The 14,279-nt window shown below is 28.4% G+C and overlaps 1 protein-coding gene across 1 annotated transcript; it reads right to left on the bottom strand.

Moving 5' to 3' along the window:
- Nucleotides 1–4,461: 4,461 nt before the first annotated feature.
- Nucleotides 4,462–11,531, bottom strand: LOC107886940 (endo-1,4-beta-xylanase 5-like). The gene is made up of 7 exons (XM_016811046.2): nucleotides 11,401–11,531; nucleotides 8,712–8,758; nucleotides 8,410–8,629; nucleotides 8,081–8,244; nucleotides 6,852–6,950; nucleotides 5,128–5,907; nucleotides 4,462–4,892 (listed from the first exon to the last, which is right to left on the bottom strand). Exons 1-7 carry the CDS (start codon nucleotides 11,474–11,476, stop codon nucleotides 4,548–4,550), a joined length of 1,731 nt encoding a protein of 576 aa, XP_016666535.2. The 5' UTR covers nucleotides 11,477–11,531; the 3' UTR covers nucleotides 4,462–4,547.
- Nucleotides 11,532–14,279: the final 2,748 nt, after the last annotated feature.

A 14,279-nucleotide genomic window follows, 5' to 3' on the forward strand; every position in this document is an offset into this window, starting at 1 on the left:
AGAAAAATACATATAAATTGGAATCTAGATATTTAATCGAAGTCCTGACTATCTCAATTTTATTATTTCGACCAATTAAAAGCTAATGTTTGGTAAAACTACACTTTAGCCTCTTAAAATGATTTTTTTATTTAATCCCTTCACAATTGGTGAAATAATACGTTAATACATAATAAAATTACTCTTTAATCTCTCAAAAATTTTTAATTACATTCTTACTTTTTTTTTTAAGTTCACTCGTGTGTCATTATCTAAGTCTATATATAAGTATTTTACGTGGGTTTGTATTTTAATGCGCGGTGTATAAGTTTTATACATGATGAGTAAATAATGGATAATGTTAAAAATTGTAAAAATATAACTATTATATCTTTTAAGTAGGTTATATGTCTGTCACGAGACTATATCTTTAGTCTGGCAAATGCGCGACTTTAGTTGATTTCTTAAGTTCAAATTTTGCTTAAGTTAGCCTACACTCGGGAGATGAGAATTCTTATAGAAATTCTCTAAAGTATCAAAGCAAAGCGAAAGTAAACTCGAAAAACAAAAAAAAGCTACGAACGAACAAAAAGCCACAGAAAAATAGTGCATACCAAGTGTTTAAGTAAATGTTGTTAATAGTATTCAATTACTATAAAGGATTAGAACTGAGTGAATACAAATGAGGAGGAAGGACCCTACTTATACTTGAATTTCCTCAAAATCAACAGTACAAATTGAGTTACATCAAATATTGAGATTAGGTCCTAAGAGATTTAAACTCTATACAATCTTATCCCTTTAGGATTTATCATATTTACCCTGGTAACTCGAGTTTTATTAGAGAATTTCACTAGGCCACCGAAGCTTCAAGTAGATAGGCTTTTTTTCATAGGTTCCACGAGTCGAACCAGTTCATATGGCTCAAATGAGTCTCATTTAATAAGTTGACCTTTATGAGGTGTTCTATACGCAATATTAATTGATATTGTATTGATACTGTATTAAATACAAATTTATATTTTATATAAAATGGCATGATAATAAATTTAGCCTATAATATTTATAAAAGGGTAAAATTGGTTTTTTTATTATTATTTCAAACTCATTTAATAAATATATCTTAAGGGTTAGAGAATTTTTCATTAAACCTTATGAGAGTGATTAGGTATTTTCTAAACCACAAAGGGTAATTAGATTTTTTATCAAATGGTTTTAATATTTTTTTCTATATACGTTTGCTTATATTTGGGGGTACACTCACAATATATAATTTTATTTTTATTCATTACACATCAATCAAAATAAAAATAAATAATTGTAAATTTATTTATTTTTTAAACTATTAAATGATGTATTATTGTATAAATTATCGATAATACATAAATTATACCATCAATACATTAAATTTAACCCATATGTATTATACTTATATTTATTTAAAGGTTAAAATCAGAGACAAATATAAGTCCATTAAACTCAAAACGAAGAAACTGTTTATCCAAAAGGTAAGTGTCATATGTCTACACACGATATTTGGTTCAATGTAAAACATAAACATATATCGTAGTTCTTTTTTATTGGAGATTTTTTTTCTTTTTTAGGTTTTACAGATTGATAGAATTTAGAAACATGAAGAGTTAAATTTATTGATTTATTTAGAATTAGAATCAAATTAATAGAATATATAAGTATTGAGGACTAAATATGTTATTATACAGGTTAGAAAAAAACTTAACCAAATCAAGAACGTGAACATAATTGGGTCAACATAATTAATATATCCATATTTTTACTACAGTATAAATAACATGAAATGTGATTAGGTCCAGCACCTAGTGGCTCTATTTATGTTTAAGATGATATGGATAGACTTAACTTGCATGAAATCATTAATTAATGCCTTGATATGGAAATTATAAATGTTTTAATTTAATTGTGAAGAATATAAATTAAATTTCCATGTTCTTAACATTAATTAAGTGTTGATATTAATGTTAATTATCCCTAATAATTGTAGTGGATAGAAATGCGTGAGATAATCGATGTCTTACATAACTAGGAATATGACCCTACAAGGGTCATTTTATAAATAAAGTAACTCTGAAAAAACAATTAAATGACATTCATTAATTTCTATGCAGTGCACAGCCAACACTGAAATGAAATTTATATTTCTTGAAACTCGTGTTGATACGATAGTCAAGATGTTTACCGTTTTAGGTGTGGTCTAAGTTCGAGTTACGTTAGCACTAAACTAATTCCTTAATGCTAACATTCAGTTACCGTACCATTCCAATAATTTCTTAAGAAATGCTCATAATTTAAATTACGTTCTCTAGTTTGGTCCCAGTTATGTGTTATGTTGTATTGTTTCGCTCAATTTATTGATATCTTAATAGTTTCTAAAAAGTTTTAAGATAAACCTTGAAAGACAAAGAGATTTCTATTTTTCCATATGCGTCATGCTAACAAACCAAAAGGAGTAGGCCAAGGAACCCCACTCCTCAACATCCACCCTGAATTCCCCAAATTTGTCCTAACCCAGTCTAAGTGATTCCCCGAGAAAAACTGGGATCGGCAATTCCTTTGCACAAAGTACTTCCAGACATCTTTGGCAATCAGGTAGTCCTTAAGGACATGCAAAATATCTTTTATCTCATGATGGCAGACTGGGCATAACATATTTTGTTCAATACCCCTTTGTACACATTCCATATTAATGAGCAATCATTGTTTGCAAACAGAGCTATAGCTTTTACATATGTCAAGGTATGTATCAAAAATATCACTCATCGTTTACTCGACTTCAATTATTTTTGTTCCAATTTTATCCACACTCAACAACCATATATTACAAGTAGACTTGTTCATGGGTCAGGTGACCTATTCAACCAAGTCAACCCAGCTTATCTTAAGTTGGACTTGGACAATGAACTTTTGTCTCCAGGCCAACCTGAATTTAAATTAAATGATTTTATTTAAATTTAATTATAAAACTATATAAGTATTAATATAAAAATATACGATTTATTATATTTTAAACAATAATATTTTATTGTTTTATATATTTATATATTTATATATAAATATTTTAATTTTTTAAAAAATTAATATTTTTTTTATTATTTTAATATTAATATAAAATAAATATACAATATTATAATATTTTATTATATTTTGATATAAATATTTTAAATAGTGATTTATTATATTTTAATATTTTTAAAAATTATAAAAAAAATATTAAAAGTAAAACGATACGTTAACAAACAAGACGTAAAATCTATCTTTTATCCATATTTTAAAACTTGAATATCATTTAACATAACACTCTTCTTAGACATCTTATACATAGCACAAGTATATATTTACTAATCTTTATTGAAAATTTGTGCTTTTTTTCTTTAGTTTTCATTGATAATAAGAGAACTTAAATATTTTTGTGAAGACCTTGATGGAAAAAAAATGCTTAAAGCAGAAATAGTGGTTTAGGTGTTGGGTGTTTTTTAAAATTTTACAAGATTTTTAAAAATTAAAATTTGTCATTTTCTAAATATAAATAGTTAAATTTATTGATTTTTTTAGAATTTGAACTAAAATGACAAATTTTATAAATATTAAGGGCTAAATTTTTTATTAGACCAATTAAAAAAAGTCATGTCAGCACTTCCGTTAAATTTCAAACTACTGTTAACGTTTGTTGACCAAAAAGATTGATTTCAAATAGTTTAGTGGCTAAATCAGAAAAATTAAATATTCAGTGACCAAAATAGAAATTTGAGTAATAGTTTAGTGGCTATTTTTGTACTTGACCCTTTTTAAAATTTTTATTTTTTAAGATTGAATTTTTAAGAATCAACGTTGGGAGAATGTCTAAAGTTGAAAGCTAAATTTTTTGAAATTTTTAAAATTAGAATCAAATTTAGAATTTTTTAAATTAGAATCAAATTGATAAAATTTATAAATATTGAAAACTAAATTTATTATTACGCTAATAAAAAAACCACATCAACAATCCACTAATTATTTAACAAAAGAATGACCAAAATATTATGGATTAATATTTGGTACATTGGTAGTATACTTTTTTTTATTCCACAAGTAGCATTAAAAATTTGTTATCTGTCTTTTTTTTAAATATTTATTTTTTAAATATTTTATTATAACCCTATAGAATACTTGTTAATTCATTGACTCTGCTTATGAGTCTAAAAACTCTACTAGCAATATATCAAATATGCCAATAATATTAGTAAGCAGTAACTTTTAAATTTTATTTTTTTTAATTTGAGTAACCGAAACAAAACACTCTATAATTTTACGACTATTAGTATAATTTACTCAACTAAAAAAACGTTAACCATCATATTAACTTGTTATCACACCATTAATAGTAGTTAACAGCTCAATAATTATAATGCAATAAATCGTTAATAATATATCAGAATGTGATATAAATTATATTATTGAGTTATGAGCTATATTAACCAAATTAATGTATAGAACTATTAAACATAAATCCTTTAATCTAAAACTATGATTATTGGTTTATGCACTGCTTTTTCTCATACAGAAACTTGAAACGTAAGTGGCGATTGCAAGGATGCATTAGTTGAAACGACCACAAAGCTGTGAGCCGAAGAAGAAGGATGTGTGATGTTGATTTCATGGTCACCATGAAAAAGGGTAGCTTCAAAGAAACCTCGGGTGTCAGTCAAACCCGACACGGCCCTCGACTGCCATTGTCGCAACAGGTTGTCAACAACATTTCCGGTCGCTAAGTTGTTAAAATTGTTGTCGGTCAAACACATCCGGTAACACCCTTGCGGTTTCCATGCTGCCCATATTACAATCCCATCTACTTTAGGGTGAGAATACGCTTCCATTAGAATTTGTTCCAAGTATTTGGCCTGTCCTACATCAAAGGAAATAATCCTATCACATTTTACCATCCTTACTCAAAATATCTCAACCGATATGAGTCAAATAAAAAAAAAACCTCAAAATGGTAAAAATCAAAATTATCTAAACCTGTAATGACTCGAGCCTCAAACCCAAATAACCCAACTTAAAACAATTAGAATGGACCCGAAATTTTTAAAATCCAAAGCACTAGTTCATATATTTAAACCCCTTTTTGATTACCTGATTAGGACCGCTTAGAACGTCAAGTTCAGTAAGCCAAATGGGCAACCCAGTAGCACCAAGTGTATCAAGAGAAGCTCTCATATAAGCAAGATTCGGAGTACCAAAATGGGACTCAAGTCCAATTCCCATCTTTGCATTCCTCGTTAAACCTTGAATCTGTCTCAATTTTTGCAGGTACTTAGCTGGTGTAGCTGCCCAATCTCTACTATCCTCTATAGTATTATACTCGTTCAAAAACAAAGGCACTGACCAATCTACCGCATGAGCCAACCTATAAAAGTTTGGAGTAGCTTGATCCCCTAACTTACTTTCAAAGAACGAAAAATGCAGATTCTCATTGACAACATCCCACGCAATAAGCTGCCCTCTGTATCTCGACATAACGGAAACGATCCTTTTGTGGACCGCACTCGAAAGCTCAGCTGGCGAGAGTGAGTAAAGCCATCCCGGTTGGCACTTGGGGTCATCCCATAGTACATTATGGCCTCGAACGGCAATGTTATGTTGTTTGGCAAAGCTAAGTAAGGCATCGGCCGACGTGTAGTCCTCATGACCGGGGGAAACTTCGGTGCTGTACCATTTCATTTCGTCTTCGAATGTGGTGACGGTGAACCTTGATGTGAACCATTTTTGGTAAGGTGTATTTTTTAGGATGTTTTTGTTTATGGCACAACCTATTGGGAACCCTGGTTTGTTTTGTTGAATCGTGATTGTGGCATTTGAGAGGGGATTGCCTTGTTTATCAATTGCTTGTATCCTCACTTTTGCTTTACGAACCTGCAATTTTTTTTAAGGTTTATTTTATGATGGTTTAGTATATGAAGTATGGAGGTAAAATTTTCATAGAGATCATTGTACTATATATTAGATTACATTTTGTCTTGTTTATTCAAAAAATAGACAAATTAGTCTATATACATTAGATTAAAGAACAAACTGGTCATTTCTGTTAAAACTTTCATTAATTTTCACAGTTAAAATCTGGTAGGCTAATAGAATAATCAAATAGTGACACACGGCATGCTATATATATATATATCGTATTGATATATAATTAGGGGCGTTCAATCGGTTAACCGATCCAAACTAGCATTAACCAAATTAATCGAACTTTTTAAACCCTTAACTATTAATTGAACTGAATTTTTTTCAAAAAAATTAACCCAACCAAAATTTTTCAGTTAATTTGGTCGGTTAACCGAATTAACCAAAATTTATATATTTTTTTGTTTTTGTTTTTGTTAAAATAAGTATAAAACATATAAAAATTAATTGAATTAACCAAAGTAACTGAATTAACTGAATTTAATATATGTAAAATGTATATAAAAAATATAATTTTTCGGTTAAATAGGTTAATTAATCGATTTCGAACCGAATTAATCGTTAACCGAACTTCCAAAACATTATTTACCGACCCCCAACCGAATTAATTTGGTTAACCGGCCGATTAACCGAATTAATTTGGTTTGGTCGGTTAAATCGGTTTTACCCAAAATTTACATACCCCTATATATAATAACCAGCTTTTAACAATAAAAATAGATAAAATTTTTAATTGAATGATTAATTTATTCTTTGATCTAATGTATAAAAATTAATTTATTCATTTTTTAATAAAAAGGGCAAAATGGAATCAAACCTTTAATATAAAACTCTTAATACTTTTATCGAAATATAGATTATTGTTATTTGTGAAACATTAAAAGGGGAATTTTTACCTTTTTAATGCTTTGATCTTGGTGAGATGCCCATTCTTCTGTGGTAAATGGTTGGAGTGAGATGCTGTCAACCCATATTTCAATTGATGTGTTCTTGCTCTGAATAGATTTAAAAAAGAAAATTGTTAAGTGTTTAAATTTGATGTGTTTCGGTTCTGTCGAGAGCTTTATGGGTTGGTACATCACACAAGTTAAGTATTGATCTTAATCAGAATTTTATTTCTCTATTATGTTAAGAGGTTTAAACTCCGTGATTAGTTTCGATGTTTTCGTCTGTTTTAACACTTCGAGATTCTCCTACTTTATGAACTAGCCAGGGTTTTTGTCATAGTTGAGATAAAAAACTCGGCCCGCAATGGCAAAGCCAAGGGTAGGGGCCTTTACTCCCTTGATTAAATGGGAAACTTTTTCTTTAGTCTCTCATAAAAATTAAATCATTCAATTAAATCCTTTAATCATTTGAATGAATGAAAAATTTTGTATTTTTGACCCCTCTAAAAAATTAATAATATAATTTAAGTATTTTTAATGCAAAATTTTTAACCTTAATCCTTCTATAATTTCATAATTTTACGCGCCCCTAAAAAAATTTCTTGCTGAGCACTTGCATGTCCAAAAGCAATAACTAATTTGTGTGATGTACCCCTTAACTAAGGACCAAAATTAAATTATAAATTATAATAAGAGTTACCATACAATTTTATCATTCTTGAAAACTAAAATGCAATTTTAATACATATGAACATATATGTTATGATACTTGCCATCATCGGCCCAAAACCTTAAATAGTTTTAGGTTAGATTCTATCGAGCTCGCGCATCGAGCTCGTAAACTAATAATAGGTATTTGTAGGATGGGTACCTACATTTTCCTACGAAGTCACACGTGAGATCGCGAGTAAGACCGCATAAACACGTGTTAGTAGGATACGTGTTGACATGCATAGAACTTACCTAATATGTCATATAAATAAATAGTACTTATATCATATATAAACAAAAAAGCCTCACCATTTAAGACAGAAAGAGAAAAGCACTCAATAATATACATTTAAAAATTCTAAAATATTTTCTTAAAAAATTCATTTTAAGAGGCCAGGTCCTGCCTGTCCCGATGCCACCCTTGGGCTTAACTTACCGACCTTTAGGGCTCTTGACATGACCTAGAAATATCAAGGAAACTAATAAATGAAAGCTTAAAACTCAAAGACCCTAACAAAAAATATTACCTCAAAGTATAACTCGGCTGGGCCGGTAGCATCCGAAGTGAAGCCACCTTTAAGCATAGACCAACACTTTGATTCAGCAACCACTGCACCACCATGTTTGAACCCTGTTCCAGTTTTAAATACCGCTGCCACTGCCTCATTTCCTTCACTAACTTGTATCCAAGCTGCAAGTAAGGTAACAGTCAAAATGTACGCAAACATTTGTATTTTCCAAAGTACTTAATATTCGGTAACGAGTATACAGTATGATCCTCCAAAATAAATCGAGTATACTCATGTTGAACATAAAAGGGTAAAATTTATAAGGTTTTATGTGAAAATTTATGAACCAGAGAAAGAGTAGAGGGTCTCTTGCTGCAAATAAAGCTTCTGAGAGATACTATCAGTTGGGTGATTCCTGGCATGAACGGCTACAAATTTGTTGCCTGCAAGTTCTCTTTGTTCAATCTTTGCATCTCCAAATGCTTGCCATCCTTTTAACCCCATGTTCAACTCTGGGTTCAATATGATTCCTCCACCGTGTAGAGGTTTTAGAGGAGTTTCTAAGCACTAAAATTAAAAGAGGATGTGGTAAAAGGAGTAAAAAATAGAATTTTGTTAGTTATAATTATGTATGTGATGGAGAGCTTACCTCAATGCTTGCTGTGTAATCATAAGGCAAGGCATTAGCTTCAAACCCTGTAAAAGAAAAAGAATTGGAATATCTTTTTACTGTATTTAATATGGAATTGTTTTCCACAATTGAGTAATTACGAAAAATATTCAAGTACAAAATTCTGTATAAAACTGAATCGTTTCTTACTGTGCATATTGGTGCCTCCATTCCCATTGATGACACCACCCCATCATTATTTAGCAACCATTAGCTTTTTAAAAAAATAATTTTTTTGGGTGCCACAAAATAAATTGGTTGGACTGAAGTGTAATTATATAAAATATTTAGGGATTTGATGAAGCAATTATCTTTTTTAGAGTGGCTGAAAAAGTTGCCATGAGAGCACCCCAGCACCAAATTAAATGCTATCAAGTTTTTAGTCTATTTGCATGTTAGATCTATCTCATTTTGAAATTAAATTTAAATAACCCTTAAAAATATAAGAATAAAAAAAATAAACCTTTCTTTTTTTAATGTTTTAAAAAATAAAATTAAAAAATATATAAAATTATTATTTAAATTACCTAAATATATCTCTCAAAAATTTTCTTCAAGTTTATCTAAATTCAAATATGCAAGGGAATGAATTGAATATGTTTAAATTTAGATAAACTTGAGGAAAATTTTTTAGGGATATATTTGGGTAATTTAAATAAGAACTTTATATAATTTTTTAAAAAAAATAAAAAATAAAAAGAATTTATATTTGTTTTCTTATATATTTTTAGAGGTTATTTAAATTTAATTTCAAAAAGGACAAACTTAATATGCAAATAAACCAAAAGGTGGAGAACATTTAATTTGGTGCCGCTATACTGTTAGGGGCACTTTTTTTCAACTAAGATAATTGCTTCATTAGGTCCCTAAATATTTTATATAATCACACTTCAAAACTACAAAAAATTATTTTTTTCATTTAAATGCAATTATTGATTGACGATGGGAGCTGGTGCCGCCAATGTATCTGACAGTACCGGCAAATACTATATACATATATAATTTTTAAATTAAATTATTTTCATAATTAATAAAAAATTCGAGTTACTTCTAAAAAAAAGCCCATTGCTTATCATTATCACCATTACTGTAGCTAGATAGTTACAATATGAATTGTATAATTCTTTTAATGTATAGGAATAAAACTTAAATAAATTTTATTTCTTTTGCAAGTAACGTAGGATAAATAAATATCATAATAATTATTAAATTATGATACATTTAATATAGGTGAAAAATGTATAATAAATTTATTAAAATTTTTGACATAAAATTAAATTTAACTTTTATTGAAATAATAAAATTTGAGATAGTGAAAACTATAATGATTTAAGTTCAAATGTTACCTTGATTATCCAATTTTTTTTTAGATTTTATAAAAAAAATTTAAAAGATTAAAATATCCTCAAATAATATTTATTGCCCAATAAAAATAATGATGTATTTCAAATTTGAGATTTTGACATAATTTGATGTTATATTTTATAATGTTATTTTTAAATAGACATTTTATTTTTTTTCCTTAAAATAATTTTTGATGCTTTTTAAAAAATACATGTTAATAATTTAACGAGAATAATGATTTATTTAATTTAACTAATCACATTATAAAAATAAAAATAAAAATTTAATATATGCAAAATTATACTAGCATATAATATTAAATTTGACAAAAACTATAATTTAATTATAAATTAAATGAGAAAAAGACATGTAAAAATTAATTAAGGGCGAGTTTGGCTAAGCAGTGCGTTTACTTATGACTAGTCTAAAAGTAACGGTAACAGCGAAATTGTAACAGTATTATAACGTGAGACAAAAAATAAACTAAATATACTATACCCCACTGTTCATCCAAACTCAGTTACATCTAACATTTTCTATATTAAAAAAAAGTTACATGGACTTTTAAGGAAACAAAAACTGAAACTATTATCCTTATCCCCTCTTTTTATAGTAAGTTGATAGACAGGATTCAATTTTAAATTGTCGTATTAGAATGTGACAATGCACCATCCACTTTTTCACATACATCAAACTTGGTTTTTTTTTATAGAAGTAAACTAATTTTTTTTTATTAATTACGAAAATAATTTAATTTAAAAATTATGTACGTAAATTATTCGATTTCTACGGTGTTTGTTGATGTTATTGGTATGTCTGACGGTACCGACAAACATTATAAAAATCGAGTTATTTACATACATAATTTTTAAATTGAGTCATTTTCGTAATTAATCAAGTAATTTTGAGTTATTTTTATAAAAAAAAAACATCAAACTCTTTTAAAAAAAAAATACAATCCTCTTTGATAATGAAAATTTCGTAAACAAAATTAGTATACTGTGCCAACTTTTCTTTTATTTACTTCGATGAAATATGCTATATATATTTTTATTAAAGTATGTTTTTTCTTCGATTTAAAGATTTGATAAAAAATACGGGTAGAAGAAAAGAATGGTAAGCAATGGCTTTAGTCTCAAAAATGAAAAATTATTTATTAATTCCTTTAATTTTTAAAAAATTATAAATTAATATAATGATAAATTTGTACTTTATCATTTTAAATTTTTATTCATTTCTGACTCAAAACAATTTTTCTGACATTTTATAAAAAAATATAATAAAAAAAAGTTGCAAAAAATTATACATGGGGAAATTGACAAACCTGAAAAGAGCAGATCGGGACATACTAAGATAAGCAGCATAGTAATCAGATTGTTTTTTTGCAGTGAAATCTCCATTGTTTTTGAGAAGGAATGGATAAAACTTGAAATGGCGAAGAGAATTTATGCTAAATGTATAAGGCATTTTTAGATTAGTTATAAGCAGAAGGGAGAGGGGGGAGGGGTGTTTTCGGGTTGAGAATAAATGAGGGTTTACTACCAATAACGTCCACCAGACATTAAATCTGTGAGATTTCCCCATGTTGGGTCATTCTTAATTATGCTTTTCTTCTTCCTTTTTTAATGAAATGAATTTAAGAGCTTTAAATTGACATCACAAGTACTTATCAATTGAGAGTGTTTTTTTTTGTTTGTTATAAAAATATGAAAATGAGATAAATTTTAAGTATAAAAAAAAGTTAGAATTTTGAAAAAAAAAAATCAATTGAGTCTTAGCTCAACTAGTATAGATATTATTGTCAATACAGAAATATATAGATTCAAGTACGTTAAAGCTAGACCTGTCCATAGGTCGGGCCATTCAACCCAGCCCGAAGGCCCACCTGAAAAGTGATAGGGTTTGGGTAAAAATATAAATTCAAAAAATGAGTTTAGACAAAAAAATAAGACTTGTTTAGAAAACGGGTCGGGTCTCTGGTAAGACTTTTTGGCTCAAGCCAGATCAGAATATGCAAAAAAAAAATTACTTTTTTTTTATTGTTTTCTTGCTAGTTTCTTATAGTTTTTTTTTTGTTTGTTATTTTGCCACCATTTCATTATTATGTTGCTTTTATTTTTTGTTACTATTTTAGAGATATTTGTTTGTTAAGTTGCACTTATCTTAATGTTATTTAAGTATACATATTGTTTTTAAAATTATTTTCAATTTGCCAAGAAACATTTATTTTAACATTTTTAATATTTTTGATACATTATATTTTAATTATATATAATTAATACGGGCTGGGTCCGGGTTTTAGCATTTTTATCCAAACCGTGTTTGGGTAAAACTCTAAGTCCATTTTTTTGGCCTAGTCCAAACTCGACCCGGCCCATTGACACCTTTAGTTGAAGCACGTTATCTTCTATTTATGGATCAATGAGGGGTAATGGGTAGTTCTAAGTATTGTGTAAAAAAACAGATATGATCAGAACTCATAATGAGATTGTTAAAAAAAATTTTAAAAAGATAAATTATAAAATAAGAAAAAAGCTTTTTTTGTTTTTTAAAGTTCAATTATTAGATTTTCTTTTATGTTTCTAATATTTCAGCTATATTTTCCTTCAAAGAAAAGTTCTTAATGCCCACACACCTTAGCTTAATTATGAAAAATGTATAGCAGAACATATCAAGTTTCAATTATTTGTTGATTAACATATTCGACCGAGTTGTAAAGAATTCGATAATCTTGAGTTAAAATTTTATGAATAGAAAAATTTTTTTTTTTAAATTCAACCTGATTTAATTTTGAATTTACTTAGGATCTAATTAATATAATTATCAAATACCTTAATATAATTTTGATTTTAAAATTCAAGTTCTTGATTTTTTCTCAATAAAGTCAACTTTTTATTGTACCTTAACATATTGTTGGAATCGTAAAACTCTGATATATTATATTTAAAATTGTAAACCAATATATATCATGTTAGACCATCATAAAAAAATTAAAAACAAAATTAGATGCGGAAGTGAAAGCGAAAGCAGACCTGAATCCATCAATATCTTTAAACCTGAGTCTTGTGGTTTTGATCTTCCAAAGGAATACGCAAGTAATTTAGAGAATGTAGTTCTCTCTTTTCTGAAGATGAGATGTCAAAAAAGTCATGTGTGTATTTTGGGGACCATAATCCTAATATATAATTTTTGCACATTAATTTTAATTTTAGTTACTAATGTATCAACACATATTTGACCCATGCTTATTTTAATAACTGAAGCCCAATAAGCCTTAACCAAATTATATCACATTTTATTTGGATTAACCTTATATGATAGTAAATAACAAAGTATAATTATTCTTTTTATATATGTGATTTGGGCTACACATATTTCTTGATTCAATGTGCAATTTTATACATAAACTTTAATTTTTTGTGATTTTATAAATGAATTTTTAATTTAATTTGATTCAATTTTTAAAAAACATTAACAACATTATCAAATTAGCACAATTTTATGTTGGATAGTGTACAAGCCCAATTTAGCCCGAGGTCCAATAAGACCCCAAAACCAAACAACCCAACAATCTATAAGACCCAAAACCAAACCTAAAAATTAAACCCAATTCAGCCTAACCCGAAGCCTAATTAAGCCGAAAACCATAAAACACAAAAAACAAAAGAAAACCCTAAGTGCGCCGCACCTAGGTATGCCCTTGTCATGTCCACCGCCACTGGCACGCCTGCTGCACTGGCTTGTCATGTCCACCGCCACTGGCGCGCCTACTGCCACCGGCTTGTCACGTCCACCGTCTTCAAGTTGCACCTGCAAGCAATAATAGAATTAAAATAAGTTTAAAAGCGTTTGTAAATGGCTATAAAAGCCAATCAAAATCCATTGTAATATTTGGGGGAAGGACAGAATATCAATACAAAAACAATAGATTTTCAAATACAAAACAGAGAGTGAATATTAAAAACTAAAAAAAAACAAAAATCCAGTCAGTAATTCAAGAGGTGATTTCATTTTTTATTTTCTTTCTCATTTTTCGAATTTTTTATATAGATATATAATAAAAAGGAAGAAGAGGCTTACCTTTGTTAACCACCGAGACTTTTGGAGTTCCGGTCGCCAAGCACGGCAGTCGATAGTGGCTGAGCCCGCGGCGGTGCTTGGCTGGAGCCATGGCCGGAGAGGAGAGGGATTTGAGAGAATTTG

The sequence above is a fragment of the Gossypium hirsutum genome, chromosome A03 (genome assembly GCF_007990345.1).
Source record: "Gossypium hirsutum isolate 1008001.06 chromosome A03, Gossypium_hirsutum_v2.1, whole genome shotgun sequence".
Classification (NCBI taxonomy): Eukaryota; Viridiplantae; Streptophyta; class Magnoliopsida; order Malvales; family Malvaceae; genus Gossypium; species Gossypium hirsutum.